Here is a 19958-nt window from a genome sequence, read left to right as displayed (position 1 = left end):
CAGTTTGTATAGGCAGAAGAATAGTTGACATGGTTTCAAAATAATAGTAGAGAAACATGTCTTGGTTTGAGCAGAGAGAAAGGTAGGGAGCATTTAATGGAATGACAAAGTATAGGAGAATTTCCAAAATAATAAAGGCACAAAACAGAATTAAAAGAAGCTTATAGATCAGCAAGAACAAAGACAAGGAAATAGAGAAAATAAAAAGGTAAAATAATAAGGTAGGCCAGGCGCGGTGGCTCACGCCTGTAATCTCAGCACTTTGGGAGGCTGAAGTGGGTGGATCACTTGAGGTCGGGAGTTCGAGACTAGCCTGACCAACATGGAAAAACCCCATCTCTACTAAAAATACAAAATTAGCTGGGTGTGGTAGCAGGCGCCTGTAATCGCAGCTACTCAGGAAGCTGAGGCAGGAGAATCACTTGAACCTGGAAGGTGAAGGTTGTGGTGAGCCAAGATCACGTCATTGCACTCCAGCCTGGGCAACACAAGCGAAGCTCCATCTCAAAAAAAAGAAAAAAAAAAAAAAATAATAAGCTAAACATGATGGAAAGAATAAAATCAAGTGTATTTTTCGGTAAATGTTAATTTTCCCATTAAACGACAAACTGTTAGAGTAAGTGAACATGTGAAACCTACCTATATTTTGTTTATAGGAGATGCAAGTAAAACAAATAATGGAAATACAAGGCTATTTATTATTAATAGAGATGGGATCTTGCTATGTTACCCAGGCTGGTCTTCAACTCCTGGCCTCAAGTGATCCTCCTTCCTTGGCCTCCCAAATTGTTAGGATTATAGATGTGGGCCACTGTGCATAGCTTATAAGGATATTTCTTATAAAAAATATTATGTAAGAGATGAATGTACAAATAAAAAAACAAAGTAATAGTAGCAATTTTTATATTAGATACATTAAAGTTTAAAAGATTTCAACTAAATAAAGAGGTATATTAGGTAGCGATGTCAAAGACAATTTATAACAAAACATGTCAGACAACATGGTAGCTAAATTTATGACAGAAAAGCTATTAGTGATGTCAGAGGCATCTAATAAAAGTATAATTGTATGGGAGATTTCATTGTATCTCTTTTAGAATTGGACAGATATAATAGAAAAATGAGAAAGGACATAGAGGGAGTTAACATGATGATGAATAAACTTGATTTTATAGAAATGTAAATATATATAAAGTAAAAATATATAAAGTATCTGTATGTCTATATAACTATACATATATATTTCTTGCAGACCTGCTTTTTTGGTATATGTTCAAGGACCATTGATGAAAGAAAAGTTACAAATTCTAAAAAATAAGGGATTTTTACTGGTCACATTTTCTGATTGTATTAAGCTGTTCTTGTGTTGTTATAAGAAAAATACCTGAGGCTGGGTAATTTATAAAGAAAAACTTAATTGGCTCACAGTTCTGCAGACACTGCAAAAAGCACGGTGCCAGCATTTGCTTCTGGTGAGGGCTTCAGGAAGGTTACAGTCATGGAAGAAGGCAGAGGGGGAGCAGATGTCTTACATGGTGAGAGCAGGAGCAAGATAGAGCAGGGGAGGTGCCAGAGTTTTATTTGTTTTATTTTTAAATTTTTTTGAGACAGAGTTTCTCTCTCGTCATCCAGCCTGGAGTGCAATGGCACGATCTTGGCTCAGTGCAACGTCCTCCTGGGTTCAAGGGATTCTCTTGCCTCAACCTCCTGAGTAGCTGGGATTACAGGCGCCTGCCACCATGCCCAGCTAATTTTCATATTTTTAGTAGAGATGAGGTTTCACAATATTGGCCAGGTTGGTCTTGAACTCCGGACTTCAGGTGATCTGCCCACCTCGGCCTTCCAGTGTTGGGATGATAGGCGTAAGCCACTGCACCCGGCCTGTCACACCGTTTTAAACAAGCACATCCTGTGAGAACTCACTTACCATCTCAAGGACACCAACAAGCCATGAGGAAACTGCCCCTATGACCCAAACGTCTCCTAACAGGTTCCACCTCCAACATTGGGGATTACATTTCTTTTTTTTTGAGACGGAGTCTCACTCTGTCGCCCAGGCTGGAGTGCAGTGGCCGGATCTCAGCTCACTGCAAGCTCCGCCTCCCGGGTTCACGCCATTCTCCTGCCTCAGCCTCCCGAGTAGCTGGGACTACAGGCGCCCGCCACCTCGCCCGGCTAGTTTTTTGTATTTTTTTAGTAGAGATGGGGTTTCACCGTGTTAGCCAGGATGGTCTCGATCTCCTGACCTCGTGATCCGCCCGTCTCGGCCTCCCAAAGTGCTGGGATTACAGGCTTGAGCCACCGCGCCCGGCCGGGGATTACATTTCAAAATGAGTTTTGGAGGGGACAAATATGCAAACCATATCACTGATTATACTCACTAAATTAGAAATAAGTAGTTATAATATGACAAAATCCACACCAACTGGAAATTAGGAAACATAATCTGAAGTAACTTGTTGATTGAAGAGGATATTATAAATTATCTACAAAACACTGAAAAGGAGAACACATTGTGCCAGTATCTGTGGAACACAGCAAAACTAATTAAGAGAAAAGTTTTAGTTCTAAATTCATTCATTACTAAAGAAGAAAGGCAAAAAATAAACTTAGTGCTTAAAGAACTTAGAAAAATTATGAAACATACCAAAAGAAACTGAAGATTGAATTAAAGAAAAAGCTGAAATTAATGAGATAGAAAAAAATTAGAAATGAAAAATATGAAGCAGGCGCAGTGGCTTACGTGCTGTAATCCCAGCATTTTGGGAGGCTGAGGTGGGTGGATCACTTGAGGTCTGGAGTTTGAGACCAGCTTGACCAATATGGTGAAACCCCATCTCTACTAAAAATACAAAAATTAGCCGAGCGTGATGGCATGTGCCTGTAATCCCAGCTACTTGGAAGGCTGAGACAGGAGAATTGCTTGAACCCAGGAGGTGTAGGTTGCAATGAGTCAAGATTGTGCCACTGCACTCCAGCCTGGGTGACAGAGCATGACTCTGTCTCAAAAAAAAAAAAAAGATAAATATATATATATATGTTTATACATACATAAGCTTTCGAAGAGATCAGTAAAATAGTAACTCTTACAATGTTGACTAAAGAAAATAGAGCAAAAATACAGCTGATCTGGAATAAGAAGGAAGATACAGCCAGTGATAGAGAAATGATTAACTGTTAATTATAAAGGTACCAACTCACAGCATATTATTTACAATAGCGAAAATGTGGAAACAACCTAAATGTCCATCTACTATCCCAGATGAATAAACAAAATGTGATATGTCTGTACAAGTGACCTTTTAGCCATGAAAAGGAGTGAAGTACTGGTACATGTTACAGTGTAGTTGGATTTACAAAATATTATGCTAAGTGAAGGAAGAAGCCAGATATAAAAGGTCACATATTATATGATTTCATTTATATGAAGTATCTAGAATAGATAAATCTATAGAGACAGAAAGCAGATTCTATATATTTTGGAACATACAGATAACGTTTACACAGCACTGTGAACCCACTAAATGCCATTGAATAGTACACTTTAAAATAGTGAGTTTTATGTTGTATGTATTTCACCTCCTCCCCTCCAGAAAGGTTCCAAGTATGTTTTATACACTGTTCAAAGGACAGTTAATTATAGCTTTTTTTAAAAAAATGAAGCTGGTGTAACTTTAATACTGATACCCAGATGTACAATAAAAGAAAACTGTAATTCAGCCTTGCTTTGTTACTCATTATGGTAACTGTTCCCACCTTGTCTCAGGTGAATAGATGTTGCCACTTCTCTTGTGTTGGGATCCTGTTATCTATTAAACTCAAGGAGCCAGTTTCACTGTTGGCATATTTGTCATCTTTCCTCTGCACTAATAGAGCTTTGATTGATGATGGTATCCTCTGGACGCTTTTTGAAAACATAGTTAGGGAGTATGTGAGCATGGCACATATAATATATATCCATTCTAGTATCCCATTTCCTTGAGCCTTTGATATGCTTCCTTTGGTGTGTACTGAGGCTCACTTAGCATCTCACTTAATATGGGCCACTGTTGAGTCCAGGTTTCAGTTAACTGGCTGAGCAACTGTTAGGGACACCCCCAACTGTTTGAGCTAACACGCTGAGTCTGGAATTTCTGGTCTTTCATCCATAGCAATACATTTCTTCCTCTCTGGAAATCTTAGAATTTGCTCTCACACATATTCTTTAGGGTTCTGATAAAAATTGGCAAAATCTTGCAGCTTTTTTAGTGTGAATAGTAACTTCTTGGGTTAAATTTTATACTTGTCTCCCTGGTATCTATGGAACTGAGTATAACTTTGGGTCTGGAAGCAATGAGAAGTGGTGGTGGAGTGGTCTGGAGGACCACTCCATTCTCCTGAAAAGTGACTGCCTCAGGAGGTGGAGTCTTCAGGCATTGTAAGGTTAATCTTCTCAGACAGGAGGGCAGAGTTACTTTTGGTAGCAAGGGAGGCTTGATAGGATTTGGGGATTCAAGGTACTCAGATTAATGAGAATCTGTCTAAATGTCCTAATACCAGTTCTCTAGGTACTTCTCTTTACTGTTACATGCCTTAACTTTAACATAACTTTAACATAACAGACCTGGTGCTGATGTGAATTCAACTTACAATGTAATTCAGCCTCCAGTAAGACTGTACCTAGAATTTGTTTTTCAGAAATCTCAACCCTGTTTCTGTAAGAATTAAGAAATTCAGAAATTTTCTGATTCTCTTAGTCTTGAGCTGGACATTTAAGCCTTCAGCTTGCTGTGTTTGTTCTATAACTTTTCCAGTGCAGGCAGAGGCAGCAGCCCATTCTATAGTCCTTATACTTTATTTTCACCATACATTGTATTGATACAGCTACTTGGTCTTTTAAAGCTTTGCTTAGACTCCAGGCAACTAAGGGTGATAATTTAAATAACTGTTTGCCACTGAATGCCATAGACCATCAGTGTTCTATTTGTTACTTGTATTGAAATAATTACTATCTACACATCTGTATTAGTCTGTTTTCACGCTGCTGGTAAAGACATACCGGGACTGGGCAATTTACGAAAGAAAGAAGTTTAATCGATTTACAGTTCCACGTGGCTAGGGAGGCCTCACAATCACGACGGAAGGCAAGGAAGATCAGCTCACATCGTACATGGATGGCAGTGGGCAAAGAGAGAGCTTGTGCAGACAAACTCCCATTTTTAAAACCATCAGATCTCCTCGTGAGACCCATTCACTATCATGAGAACAGCATGGGAAAGATCTGCCCCCATGATTCAGTGATCTCCCACTGAGTCCCTACCACAACACGTAGGAATTATGAGAGCTACAAGATGAGATTTGGGTGGGAACACAGCCAAACCATATCAACATCTAAGAAAGAAGTAATTCAAGATTATCATCTTTAAGATTCTTTCCCTTGGAACCACTTCTTCTACCAAAAACTATATTGCTATCAAGGTATAGTCAGGAAAGAGAAGCTACTCTGTGTACTCTAGATATAAAGAGTTTAGTAATAAAGTTAGGAGCTCAAATGAATTGTGGAGGGGCCGGGGATGCAAAGCTCATGAAAACTGTTGCCGAAGGTTGAAGGTTGAAGTCAGCATTGAAGATCTCAGCCTGAAGCACTGAAGTGGGTGTTTCTCAAAAGCTCTCTGGGGATCTGCTGGAATCCTGCAGTATTGAGAAACTCCCACCAACTACCTCAGTCTGCAGCAGTGGTGGCTGTTGGAAGCTCAGCAGGAAGCCGCTGTGCGCTTCATATCTGTCAGTCCATCTGCTACAACTATATCTGGAGAAAGAATGGTTTCTCCTTTTTGCATTCACATATGCATGTTCTTCCCACTGGCAGACTTTTAATGAGGAACCATTCAGGGAAAGGATTCTGGGAAATGGGGATTGCAGCTTCTCTTTTGTAATGCTGAGGAGTCCTTAGAAAGGAGTGATGGTGTTGCCTAATTGACAGTAGATGATCTAGCACTGAATTCTGTGTTAGCTTTTGAAGGAACATACACACATACGGCTTTCAAGGGGAGATACACACACATACATTCCCCCACACCCAGCCCAATGTGACTTTGGGTACCAAACCAAATTAAATTACTTCAGAGAGCCCAAAGAAATAGAGGAGAGGATAAAATATATTGTATTGAAGTAGTCACTTTATCACTTATTTCTCTCTTTTTCACTTATTTAAAAAGATTATAAATCTGGAAGGTCTTCTGTATAGATTTCTAATATTAGGAAACATTCAGTGTCTTCCATTGGCTTGCTTTTCCTTGTCTTCTGTAGAAAAATATGGTGAGAAAAACATGCTTTTTGGGGTCAGAATGTGTTTGAATTCTGGCCCTACTGGTCTGTTTCTTATCTTTTAATGACAATAATAGTGTTTTTCCTTATGATTGTGAGGGTTTAATTTCATAATGCATGTAAAACACCTAGCACAGGACCTGGTTTATAGTAAGAACTCAGTACATAGTAGTGTTTAACCTCGTTTTTAAATTCATACTAAGATACAAATGGCTTCTTCCTTTTTTGGTTTTGTTTTTTAAAACGCGTGAATATTCAGTTGTCAAAGTTTCAGTAGTTGTAGCAGACAGGTTTTGGGCAAGTGACTTAGACCCTGTTCCTTATTTTATTTACCTGTGAGCATGTAGTTTTTCTCTTGAGGAAAAGGTAGTGAAAGGAACTTTTTAAAAAGACCCCTTGGATCTGTAAATCAGGTAGAAGCAGATGGCTGCAGATTCCTTGCTTCTCTAACTTTGATGTTAATGTGGTCCCCAGCTGAGGGTTTTAACTGTTAAGGTACTCTGAACAGACGTGTGACTTTTTGATATTCTGGGGGTCATTTTCCTTGAGATCAGCCTTTTCTCCTAATTTGAGACTTTGGCTATTTTTAATGTACATTTCATTCTTTTAATTTCCATTTATGTCTTCCTAATGCTGCATTTGTTTGAGTTGACAAAACGTAAGTCTGTTTCTTTCATTCATAAGAAAAATAGCTACTTATTATATATTAACTTGATTATTTTAAGTCTATAGTTGAAGCAATAAAGCTAAGATATAATTCATTAACTTTTAAAATTGTTGCTTATTTACTTTGATTTTTTAATCTTTTAAATAGTGTTTTAAACTAAAAAAGACTATCCAGAGAAAACTCATAGACTTTTAACCTTATAGTTACGATGTTTGATAGGAAAAAAATAATGTCTTGGTTTCTTTTAGGTCCTATGGAAGTGTATTTAAAGCAATACACAAGGAATCTGGTCAAGTTGTCGCAATTAAACAAGTACCTGTTGAATCAGATCTTCAGGAAATAATCAAAGAAATTTCCATAATGCAGCAATGTGACAGGTATGAAGAGATTTTATTTCTTTGCTTACCCTTGTTTTGACAAGTTTTGCTAATAACGTATAACAAAATTTATTCTTTGATCATCTGTTTAGTTTTCATTTCTTTTTCTTTTCTTTTTTTTGAGACAGGGTTTTGCTCTTGTTGCCCCGATTGGAGCGCAATGGTGCAATCTCGGCTCACTACAACCTTCACCTTCTGGGTTCAAGTGATTCTCCTGCTTCAGTCCCCTGAGTATCTGGGATTACAGTCATGTGCCACCACACCCAGCTAATTTTGTATTTTTAGTAGAGATGGGTTTCTCCATGTTGGTCAGTCTGGTCTCAAACTCCTGACCTCACGTGATCCACCTGCCTTGGTCTACAAGTGCTGGGATTACAGACGTGAGCCACCACATCCAGCCTAGTTTTCATTTCTGACTTCCCACTGTAAGTGAGATTAATCCTCTAAGGCAGATGAGGATGGCTTTGTCAAGTGTCTTTAGGACTTACAGCTCTTTGTAGCTTTTCTGCTTAAAAGCAGAAATGAGACTGGATGTGGTAGATCACACCTGTAATCTCAACCCTTAGAGAGGCCAGAGCATCGAGGGTAAAGGAGCCTAGGAGTTCAAAGCCAGTCTGAGCAACATAGTGAGACCCTTTCTCTACTAAAAGAGAAAAAATTAGCCAGGTGTGGTGGCTTGGACTTGTAGTCCCAGCTACTTGGGAAACTGAGGTGGGAGGATTGTTTGAGCCCAGGAGTTCAGGGCCACAGTTAGCTATGATTGCAGCACTGCACTACAGCCTGGACATTTTTAGCACAACTTTATGGATGAGAATGAGTTTTTGATGTTAAAGGGATCATTTAGCAGTCTGTATTATATAATCACTTTTACTAATTAAGAAATCATGTTTTATGTAAATCTAATTCATTCAGCAAACATTCACTAAGCGTGCCCAGTTGACCCAGTACTGTGCCAGGATCTAAGAATGCCGAAAGAACTGAGCTACCTTTTTCTTTTTGAGGGATCAGTAGTGTAGTTGGGAAGACAAATATATAAATAAATAACTGTAATATAGCACACTCATTGTACTGACTGGTGCATGGGGTAGTGTGAAAAGAAGAAGGCAGGGCATCTTCCTCAGCCAGTAGAGCCAGGAAATCTGGAATGCTGACGAAGAGTTAATTTGGTGAAGAAATGGAGTGATAAGGGAGAGTCAAGGGAATGACAGGTACAAAGGTAAAAACAGCTCAATGGGGTGTGCTCATCTGACAAGACTTAGAATTATTGGAATGGAAAGTATGGGACAGAGAACAGAATGAAATGAGGTTGGATAGTTAAATGGAGCTGACGGTGAGAAACGTCTTATGCAATGTTAAGTAGCGAAGGCTTTATTCTATAAGGAATTCAGAGTGTATAAATTATGACTATGTTTAGCCTAAAGTTACTTAACCACAGAGGAATTTATTATTCTCCCTTAACAAAAGGTCTGCTGGTACAGCAGCAACAAAGGAACAGCCAGGTCTCAGACTTCTTTTCTTGTACTCTGTCATCCTTAGCATATACTTCGTCCTCATGCTTATTATCTCAGGGCTACGACAGAGCTGCTATAGCCCCAGCTTTATGTCTACATTCCAGGCAGGAGGAAGAAAGGAAGAAGCAGGGAAGGGGCTTTCCCAGAAACCTTCAGCTTCAGTTTTATTTGTAAGAATTGTCTCATGTGTGACTTAGAGCTGGTGACACAGGGTAGTCTGGACACATTGTCTCCCCTTATCAATTCAGGGCCCTGTAATTAGAGATTTATGGAAAGCTTTCTCTCATAACAATACATAGGATCTATAGATTGTAAGCTTCTTGGCTAATGAAGTGATTGCATAATCCTAGAGGAACTTTGCTGCTTGGATCTGTTCAATTTTGCTTTTCTTTAGAGTATGCTGTATATTTAAATTATGTTACATATTTCCCATAGCATGTGAAATTCAAGTGGTTGTAGAAAAAAAAAGATACATTCCTCAACTGTGGTTCCCACAATTTGATATAGAATGGGAGATGAGATAGCATAGTGCTCGGCCATCAGGTATGCTTTATACTTGCCTGATGCTAGCATTATTCTGTTATTATGGTTAAAAATAGTTCAGGAATTAGCATTGTACTTTGAGTGTTGTCTAGGAAAGTCAGGGTCTCAAATATTACTATTACATATCTCTTCCCTTAATCTTTGTAGGTCTTGGAACCTGTCAAATCTTGCTCAGATTTCTGCAACAGCATCTTAATTTTTCACTTTGTCTTTCATTTTTGCCTCCTCCAACCCATTATCTTCCTTGAAGCTAGAGCGTTTTTTTCTAAAATGCAAATGTAATCAAGCATTCTCTGTTTAAAACCCATGGCTCCGCATTGCCTCGAGAAATCGAGTCTCTGGTCCTTCATGTTCCATCTAGTGCTTACACCTCCCTGAGTTTCTAAGTGTCTGTTTACTTGTATTCTCTATCATCTAAGTCTTAAGTTCCTTGAGTTCGGGGATTGTATTTTACTCAGTGTCCTTGGATCCTGCCACATAATGGTTACTCAGATACTAATGAGTACTTCTATTTAGTAATTTCTGTTTGGGCAACTCAACTAGACTATCCAGAGGGAATTACACATTTAACATTCTAAAACCAGTTTTAAACATTCCAGGCAAGCCTTTCAAATTCCTGTGTGTCAAAGGCATCATCATGTACTTAGTCTTTTAGCAAGTCTGAGAATCATCTTTATTCCTTTTTATGATGCTTCTGATGATACTGAGTCTCGTGGATTTTCCTTCTGAAATGTCATCACTATCTTTATTCTTCTCATCATTCCTTAAGGAAAGGAACCATATATTTTTCTTCATTAGCACCTGTTCAGTGCCTAGCAGTATACTTTTTGATGAATGAATGAATGAATGAATGTGGTATGTATGAGGAGTATGAGGAAGAGCATTACAGATTGAGGGAACCCTAGGGAAATCAGGTACTTATTCTTGTTATGCACTTTAAGCTTTTAAAGCGAAAGAAAAGTAAAGAATACAGTGGGAAGGAAATGTGAATAGAATTCTAGAACTTTTGTATCACTTTATAGCAGAATGCCTTGCATATAGTAGGTACTCCTCAAATATTTGTTGAATGAAATAAATGGTGAAACAAATATTGATGAAAAATAGTTTCTGCCTTTTAGATTTCACTGTCAAATTCATATTTTAAGTATGAAGTTGCGAAGGATCAAAAATCAGTTGGCTAAAAGATCCTAAAATGCTAAAAGATAGGACAAGTAAAAAATAAATAAGGACCGGGCATGGTGGCTCATACCTGTAATCTTAGCACTTTGGGAGGCCGAGGTGGGTGGATCATCTGAGGTCAGGAGTTCAAAACCAGCCTGGCCAACATGACAAAACTCCGTTTCTACAAAGATACAAAAATTAGCTGGACATGGTGGCAGGTGCCTGTCATTCCAGCTACTAGGAAGGCTGAGGCAGGAGAATCACTTTAACCTGGAAGGCAGAAGTTGCAGTGAGCCGAGATTACACTACTAAACTCCAGCCTGGGTGACAGAGTGAGACTCTTTCTCAAAAAAAAAAAAAAAAGAAAAAGAAAAACAATTAGGAAATGACAGGGACAAACTTAGATTTTAGCTACCAATAAATAGTATTAATGTAAATGTGTTATTAAGAAATTAGCATAAAAATGATTGGAAGAAAACAGTATGAATTGAAAAATTCCCAAATAATACACTGAAATTTTGGTTAGGAAAAATGAGATATGCATTTCTGAAATTTAGCTATTTTCTTAATACATTCAGCTATTTGTGAATTTGGTAAAATGTCTTGCTTTCTGTACTCTATAAAAAGATCAGAGGTAGTGTTTTAATCTTTTTTTTGTTCTTTTAAGTGAATATTTAATAATAGGCTGAATACTACATGTTGGCATAAATATCTCAGGAAGCCCATCTGCTTTGTTTATTGCTGAATGTGCAGTGCCTAGTTCAGTACTAGGTACAAAGTAGACATTTAATAAGTATTTATTAAATGGATAAATCATGGAATGTTATTGCTAGACTCAACTTTTGTGGGTCAGCTAGTTTAGTGTTTTTCAAATCATACCCTGATCTAAGAAGGTACTTTTAGTGGCATTTTCTTCACTGAAGAATTGATTAGAATGAGAACCTCATTATTGCTTTTATCTTTTTTATATATGGGACTCTTTTGAAATTTTTATTTGAGGAAAAGTCTTCTAGTGCTAAAGCATATTTAAAAACAGTTTTGCAGATACAGAAAATGAGACCTAGAGCTTTTACGTGAATTGCCCAAGATCACACTGCTAGTTAGTGACTGAGATGCAATAAGAACCCACATTTACCCTACTCTAGGGCCAGTGTTGAAGAAAGCAGTGTCTGTAAAAAAATTCCAACAGTTCAAAGTGAAGCACTCTCAAGGCATTCCTAGGAGGAGAGGTAACAACTGGTTAGCAATACTATGTGCCAGGTAATATGTACACAAGGGAACCACAACTGACACAGTCCCTACTCTCCTGGTGCTTATATGCCAGAGAAGGAACTTTTCATATTTAAACAAAGAGAAATAATGTTGTTACAAATCAGGGCACACACCTATCCCCTTTTTACCTGTTCAACTAGTATGTATTGAGTACTTCCTACTCCTAAGTGTAGCCCTGATTTGCTCTCACAAGAGATACAACAAAGAATGGGTCTTGGCTGGGTGCCGTGGCTCATGCATGTAATCCCAGCACTTTGGGAGGCTGAGGCGGGTGGATCACAAGGTCAGAAGTTCGAGACCAGTCTGGCAAACATGGTGAAACCCCATCTCTACTAAAAATACAAAAATTAGCCTAGCGTGGTGGCAGGCGCCTGTAATCCCAGCTCCTGGGGAGGCTGAGGCAGGAGAATCACTTGAACCCGAGAGACAGAGGTTGCAGTGAGCCAAGACTACACCATTGTACTCTAGTCTGGGTGACAGAGTGAGACTCCATCTCAAAAAAAAAAAAAAAAAAAGAGTGGGTCTTAGGCCTTAGAGAGACTTTCACTGAGCTGGAAGAAACAGATGAATGGGTAGGCTATTTCAATACACAGTGTGGTAAGAGCTGTGATGGGATGGGATAGATATGGAGAAGTATGTGGGTTGGAAGAGATATCTAACACCTTATGTTTGGGGGTTCAGGGAAAGTTTTCCCAGGGAGGTCATAGCTAAGCTGAGTCCTAATTGATGAGTTAGATTTGCTGGGCAAAGAGAAGAGACAACTCTTATGGCAGAATAGAGCATTTTCAGCTGGCCTGTTCAGGGTGTCACTGAGCACCCCTTGACTTCTACCAGAGCATGCTACATTCTTACCTGTTCTATTTCCTCATGTTTCTAGATAAGATTCCATTTGAACACGGCTTCTGACATAAAAAAAATAAAAAGCTTGAAAATCACCATATTGGAGGGTTAGTGATGAACTTTGGCAATTTGTATCAGCTCATGTGTATATTCAGTTTTGGGTGGGCCAAGAAATAAATTGCTGTGTGATTCAGCTTTTGCTGGGAACAGCTCAGTTTCCGTAGAATATCCATATTACCTTTGTAAAAACTCTATTTATGTTACCTACTAAGTTATAGAACACTACTAAGACTGTAGTAAGATGTTGATGAAAATGATGTAATTAAAAATAGCCATTTCTTTAGTATTTTAATTATCACATGCTCACATTAGGAAGACTTTTAAAAAATATACCTTTAGCAATATATGGTTTTCTTCAGTTAGAATGAAATTCAAGTTAATATTTAAAAAGTCACCTTTTGATTGTACATGGTGGCTCATGCCTGTAATCCTTGCTCTTTGGGAGACCTTGGTGGGCAGATTGCTTGAGCTCAGGAGTTCGAGACCAGCCTGAGCAACATGGCAAAACTCTATCTCTAAAAAAAATACAAAAATTCGCCAGGTGTGGTGGCACGTGCCTGTAGTCCCAGCTACTTGGGAGGCTGAGGTTGGGAGGATTGCTTGAGCCTGGGAGGCAGAGGTTACAATGAGCTGAGATCATGCCACTGCACTCCAGCCTGGGTGACAGAGCCAGACTCTGTCTCAAAAAAAAAAAAAAAAAAAGTCACCTTTCAAGCAGTATTTTCAAAGTATTCCATTTTCTTTAATTATATGATGTTGTTGATGGACACTTAGATTGATTCCATGTTTCGGGTGTTGTGAATAGAACATTTGGATTTTTATAAGAAGCTTCAACATAATGATTCAGTCCATATAATTTGTATCATGGGTAGTGTTTAAGTAACGTACAGTTAGATAGGAGTATGTGGTCCTTTCTCCATTTTTCCCCTTTGGGTTTTCTCATTTTTTAAAATACTCTTTCTATTTTGAGTTGTGATACTAGAGGAGGATCATTAGGATAAAGAGTGTAGGGAGCTATGAAATGAAGATGGAAATGGAAAGGGTGTGATCGTTAGGTATGAGATGAGAGGAAGCCCAGATGCCCCCATCCCCTCAAAAAAAAAAAAAAACCAGAACAAGATACATCATTTTATTGGATTGAAAGTGTTTACATAGGGGAAGGGAAAAATTAATGAGACAGGAGGATGAAATGGAGAGAAGATGCATAAGAGAAAGGCATAGAATGTGGCTCATGATTGGCATGCTAGTTATTAAGGCATCATATTTCACCTCTGCTTCCTGTGCGTGATTGGCATGCTAGTTATTAAGGCATCATATTTCACCTCTGCTTCCTGGTGTAGTCTGTAATTTCCTTTGTGTGTTCCTGGTTCTTCCACGCAGTGAAATTTTCAAAGGCATAGCCGCTTACTCCTATTTAAGAGAGACAAAACTAACCAGGCACAGTGGCTCACGCCTGTAATCCCAGTGCTTTGGGAGGCCAAAGCAGGAGGATCACTTGAAGCCAGGAATTTGAGAGTAGCCTGGACAATATAGTGAGACCCTGTCTCTACAAAAAATAAAAAAAAAATTAGTTCAGGTGTGTGCATGCTTATAATTGCAGCTGCTTGGGAAGCTGAGGTAGAAGGATCACTTGAGCCCAAGAGTTTGAAGCTACAGTGAGCTATGATTGTGCCACTGCACTCCAACCTAGGTGACAGAGTGATACCCTGTCTCTTAAAAAAAAAAGAATAACAAAAATAATAAAACTACAGTTAGCCCTCTGTATCCCGCTTATTCTGCATCCGCAGATTCAGCTAACTGCATATTGGAAATATTGGGAAGAAAAAAGCAATAAAAATAAAAAATAAAAAACCAATGCAGTATAATAAATATTTACATAGCATTTACATTGTATTAGGTGTAATAAGTAATCTAGACATGATTTAAAGTATACTGGAGGATGTATGTAGTTATATGCAAATACTGTGCCATTTAATATAAGGAATTTGTGCATTCATGGATTTTGGTATCTGTGGCGTTCCTGGAACCAGTTCGCCATGGATACTGAGGGATGACTGTGTATAGAATTGCTGGGTTCCGATACAACCTGCGAGTCCATATACTGGCTTAGTCAAAATTCTTAGGCATATGTCTGAATTAAAACTTTCTGCATTGCTTAAAATTTATATACAGGTATACCTTACTCTGTTGTACTTCTTCACTTTGCAGATGCTGAATTTCTTTTTTTAATTGAAGGTTTGTGGCAACTGTACTGAACAAATCAAGTCCGTCAGCACCGTTTTTCCAATAGCTTGTGCTTGCTTCATGTGTCTGTGTCATGTTTTGGTAATTCTGCCCATATTTCAGACATTTTCATTATTATTATATGTGTTATGGTGATCTGTGATCAGTGATCTTTGATGTTACTGTTGTAATTGTTTTGAGGTGCCACGAACTGCACCTTTGTAAGATGGTGAAGTAAATGTTGTGTGTGTTCTGACTGTACCACTGCTAGGCCATGGGCCCCATCTCCCTTCCTTTCCTCAGGCTTTCCTATTCCTTGAGACACAATATTGAAATTAGGCCAATCAGTCATTCTACAATGGTTCGTAAGGGTTCAGGTGAAAGGGAGAGTCACACAACTCTCACTTTAAATAAAAAACTAGAAATGATTTAGCTTAGTGAGGAAGACAGGTTGAAAGCCGAGATAAGCTGAAAGCTAGGGTTCTTGTGCCAAACAGCTAGCCAAACTTGAATGCAAAGGAAAAGTTATTGAAGGAAATTAAAAGTGCTACTCCAGTGAGCACATGAGTGGTAAGAAAGTGGAAGAGCCTCATTGCTGATATGGAGACAGTTTGAGTGGTCTGAATAGAAGTTCAAACCAGCTATAGCATTCTCTTAAGCCAAAGCCTAATCTCGAGCAATGCCCTTACTCTCTTCAACTCTATGAAGGTTGAGAGACGTGAGGAAGCAACAAAAGTTTGAAGCTAGCAGAGGTTGGTTCATGAGGCTTAGACAAAGAAGCTGTCTCCATAATGTAAAAGTGCAAGATGAAGCAGCAAGTGCTGATATAGAAGCTGCAGCAAGTTATCCAGAAGATGTAGCTGAGATAATTGATGAAGGTGACTACATTAAGCAACAGATTTTCAATGTAGACAGAACAGCCTTCTATTGGAAGGAGATGCCATCTAGGACTTTCCTAGCTAGTGAGAAGTCACTGCTTAGCTTCAAAGGACAGGCTGACTCTCTTGTTAGGGGCTAATGCCTCTCATGACTTTAAGTTGAAGCCAGTACTCATTGCCCATTCCAAAAATATTAGGACCCTCAAGAATTTTGCAAAATCTCCTCTGTTTATGTGACAAATGACATTTATTGATTTGTGTATATTGAACCAACCTTACATCCCAGCAGTAAAGCTTACTTGATCGTGGTGGATTAACTTTTTGATGTGCTGCTGCATTTGGTCTGCAAGTCTTTTATTGAGAATTTTTGCATTTATGTTCATCAGAGATATTGGTCTGAAGTTTTCTTTTTCATTTTGTCTCTGCCACATTTTGGTATCAGAATGATGCTGGCCTCGTAGAATGAGTTAGGGAGGAGTCCCTCCTCCTCGGCTTTCTTGGAATAGTTTCAGTAGGGTTGGTACCAGCTCTTCTTTATACATTTGGTAAAATTCAGCTATGAATCTACCTGGTCCAAGGCCTCTTTCTGGAAAACAAAAAGTTGTGTAACTCACTGTATTGTGATACTTGCTTTGTCGAGGTGGTCTGGAATCAAACCTGCAGTATCTTATAGATTTGCCTGTATATAACACTGGAGTGTACAGTGTTTTGAGTGAAACTCTCTCTCCCTCTTCCCTAGCCTTTAATAATCAACATGATGGTTTAAAAACAGATGTTAGAACATCTAAATAATTGCAGTTAGTTAACTTGCTGGCTAGAATGAACAATATCATGTTTGATCCTTGACAATCCTGCACAGGATAATATTTAAATGCTAGTTTGATTGTATTATTTCCTTACATAAATTCCTTCAGGGGTTCTGCATTGCCTGGACTGCCCTTTATTCTTTGTCACTAGTCTAATGTTTTTCCGTTTTTCTCCCTAGCGTCTGCTAATAGTTCAGTGAATGTTTGTTGTTTGAATTACTTTAAAAAAAAATTAAATAAATGTGAATTTGAATGCATATCTATGTTAGTGGAAATAGACTTGAGTTTTGAAGTCTCAGGTCTTGAACTGTCTGAGCCTATTGGCCTATTGGTAGCTGTGTTAACACTTTTAACATTTTCTTTTTTTTTTTTTTGAGATGGAGTCTCGCCTTGTTGCCCGGGCTGGAGTGCAATGGCGCGACCTTGGCTCACTGCAACGTCTGCCTCCTGGGTTCAAGAGAGTCTTCTGCCTCAGCCTCCCGAGTAGCTGGGATTACAGGCGCGTGCCACCAGGCCCGGCTAATTTTTTGTATCTCTAGTAGAGACGGAGTTTCACCATGTTGGCCAGGCTGTCTCGAACTGCTAATCTTGTGATCTGCCCGCCTCGGCGTCCCAAAGTGCTGGGATTACAGGTGTGAGCCACCACGCCTGGCCTCACTTTTTAATTTTTTAAAATGACAGCTTTAAAATTTAGTCTTTAGTTTGCCAGTCTTAAGTTGTAGGTTCTGTATGCAATTGTAGGGAGGCACAGTAAATAAAACAGAAGAAAACTTGTTTATTGTTTCCCAGCTTCCCAGTCTGTACTACTATCACATTGTGTTCTGTGTACCTTGAAAACATCTCTTGAATTTGTTTTCTTTGCTATTTCTACTACACTCACTTTAATCCAAGCCACCAACATCTCTCTTTTAAAATATATGCTTTAGGGCTGGGCGTGGTGGCTCATGCCTGTAATCCCAGCACTTTGGGAGGCCGAGCCGGGTGGATCACAAGGTCAGGAGTTCGAGACCAGCCTGACCAACATGGTGAAACCCTGTGTCTAGTAAATACAAATTATCTGGGCATGGTGACAGGTGCCTGTAATCCCAGCTACTCAGGAGGCTGAGGCACGAGAATCTCTTGAACCTGGGAGGCAGAGGTTGCAGTGAGCTGAGATCACGCCATTGCACTCCAGCCTGGGTGACAGAGTGAGACTCCGTCTCAAAAAAAGTATGCTTTATTATTACTCCCATATCATGAGGCCAACAGATTAAGAGACTATTGCTGTGGAAAAGATATATTGTTACATATATAGCTCACAAGAGAAGGAGGAGTGCTGTGTCACAGAGGGCTCCACAGGGAAGTACCAGGGTCAGTTAGGAGGCAGAGAAAGTGAGGGGGAAAAAGTGGGCAAGAATCTTTATGTGGTTTCTGTGGGAAGGGACAGGTGAGACAGGGTAAAACAGGTTTAGGATTGGCTACTTTGAGTATTTCAAGTGGGTTCTGGGGCATAGGACTTTCTCTGGTTGTCTAGTATCTGGCCCTGGGGCAATTTGGGCAGGGGAAAAGTTGACCCTAGACTGTAACCATAGAGGTGGTTGGAGGTTTGGGCTCTAGATAGGTTGGTGTGCCTATAAAAGACATCCTTCCATGGGAGTTAGTTTGCTGTCTCTAGAAATTAGCTAACCCTGAGAGGGGCAGTCGCTTCAGTTTTAGGAAGGTCCCAGATGTCAAAGCATCAAGAATACAGAAAATAAAAAGATATGCTTAATATAATCTCTGCATGGACTAACACTACTTTTTAATTGGTCTCTCTATATTCACATCTGCTTCCCTACAATCTAGCTTTCATTCAGCAACCACAGAAACTTTACATCCTGTTACTCCTCTGCTTAAAATTCTTCACTGATTTTTTCCTGTATTTCAAATATAGCCCAGTCTCTTTACCTTGGTTTTGAGGCCCTTCATGGTCAGGCTTCTGCTTACATATGCACCTCCACTATGTCCTACTGTATCCTTTACTCACTTTATCCTAGGCCTGCTAATCGTTCAATTATTTGACCGTGCTTTGTTCTGTCTTTCAGGGCCTTTGCAGGGCAGTTCTTGGTGCTTAGTTATCTGGCTAACTTCTAATTAAGTTTTGCATTTTAGCTTAAATATTATTCCCTTGGAGAGTCCTAAATTAGGTCCTGTCTTAGTTTTTTTGTGTGATTTATTTATTCATTGGTTCTTTTATTTATTAATTTATTTATTTATTTTAACTTTATATATATTTTTTGAGACGGAGCCTCACTCTTTGGCCAGGCTGGAGTGCAGTGGTGTGATCTTGGCTTTCCGCAACCTCTGCCTCCCGGGTTCAAGCGATTCTCTTGCCTCAGCCTCTTGAGTAGCTGGGATTATAGGCCCGCGCCATCACGCCTAGCTAATTTTTTTTTGTATTTTTAGTAGAGACAGGGTTTCACCATGTTGGCCAGGATAGTCTCGATCTCTTGACCTCGTGATTCGCCTGCCCCAGCCTCCCAGAGTGCTGGGATTACAGGCGTGAGCCACCGTTCCCTGCCTGCTCCTTCAGTTTGTATATATGAGAAGAGAGCTACTGAGGATAAAATGCAAAGCAAGACAGATAGGTACCTATCTTTATGGAGCTTCTGTTCTTCTAGGGAAGGCAGATAAAAGTCAATGACAAAGTCCTTACAAGGTGTAATAAGTGCTTTACAGTATAAAAGGTGCTGACATAGAAAGTATCAGAGGATGGCCACTGTATACATATGAACTCTGGAGTTTAAGCATTTCCTTCTTTTCCAATCTGTGGATTTTGTAATTCACAGCCGTTCAATGGAGAAAGGACATTTTATTGTTAAAGCTCACTTACCTACCTTCAAAGGTTTTTCACATACTCCAGTGCCTTCCAAGTCTCAGAGGCCACCATGGAATACGAATGCATTCCATTCCTGCATATGAACTAGGAACAATTTTATTTGCAGAAATAGTGAATACAAAATAAAGTCACAGCCAGTTTATCTTATAGCACCCTTTCTTCTTTTCTTGCCGTGGTTAGTAATCATATTTATTTGTGAGTTTACTTCCTTAATTCCTGTGTATTCATGCTGGTGTATTCTGTGTGAGGGACCAAATTGTGGATGTGTGTTTCACCAGTGCATACTGAACATCTGGTCAAATGCCTGGCCCAAGTAGAGGGTCAGTGAATGCATGTGGCTGTTTAGTTCTAGTTGCTTAAATACTTCACTGGGTTAAAGTTAGTGAGGCCATGTTTTATGTTGTAGAGGTGTTGGACTTGGATCCGTCTACTTACATGGGTATTAGATGGGCCATGA

At 39.2% G+C, this 19958-nt stretch overlaps 1 protein-coding gene across 1 annotated transcript in view; it reads left to right on the top strand.

Moving 5' to 3' along the window:
• Positions 1-19958, top strand: part of STK3 (serine/threonine kinase 3) — a 352058-nt gene that overhangs the window by 54117 nt on the left and 277983 nt on the right. The window contains exon 3 of the mRNA XM_010385616.2: positions 7222-7350. Coding sequence (XP_010383918.1) covers positions 7222-7350 — 129 coding nt within the window. The remainder of the gene's footprint in view (positions 1-7221; positions 7351-19958) is intronic.

The sequence above is a fragment of the Rhinopithecus roxellana genome, chromosome 9 (genome assembly GCF_007565055.1).
Source record: "Rhinopithecus roxellana isolate Shanxi Qingling chromosome 9, ASM756505v1, whole genome shotgun sequence".
NCBI lineage: Eukaryota > Metazoa > Chordata > Mammalia > Primates > Cercopithecidae > Rhinopithecus > Rhinopithecus roxellana.
The sequence above is the reverse complement of the archived record's forward strand: the minus strand, read 5'-3'. Positions and strand labels throughout refer to the sequence as shown.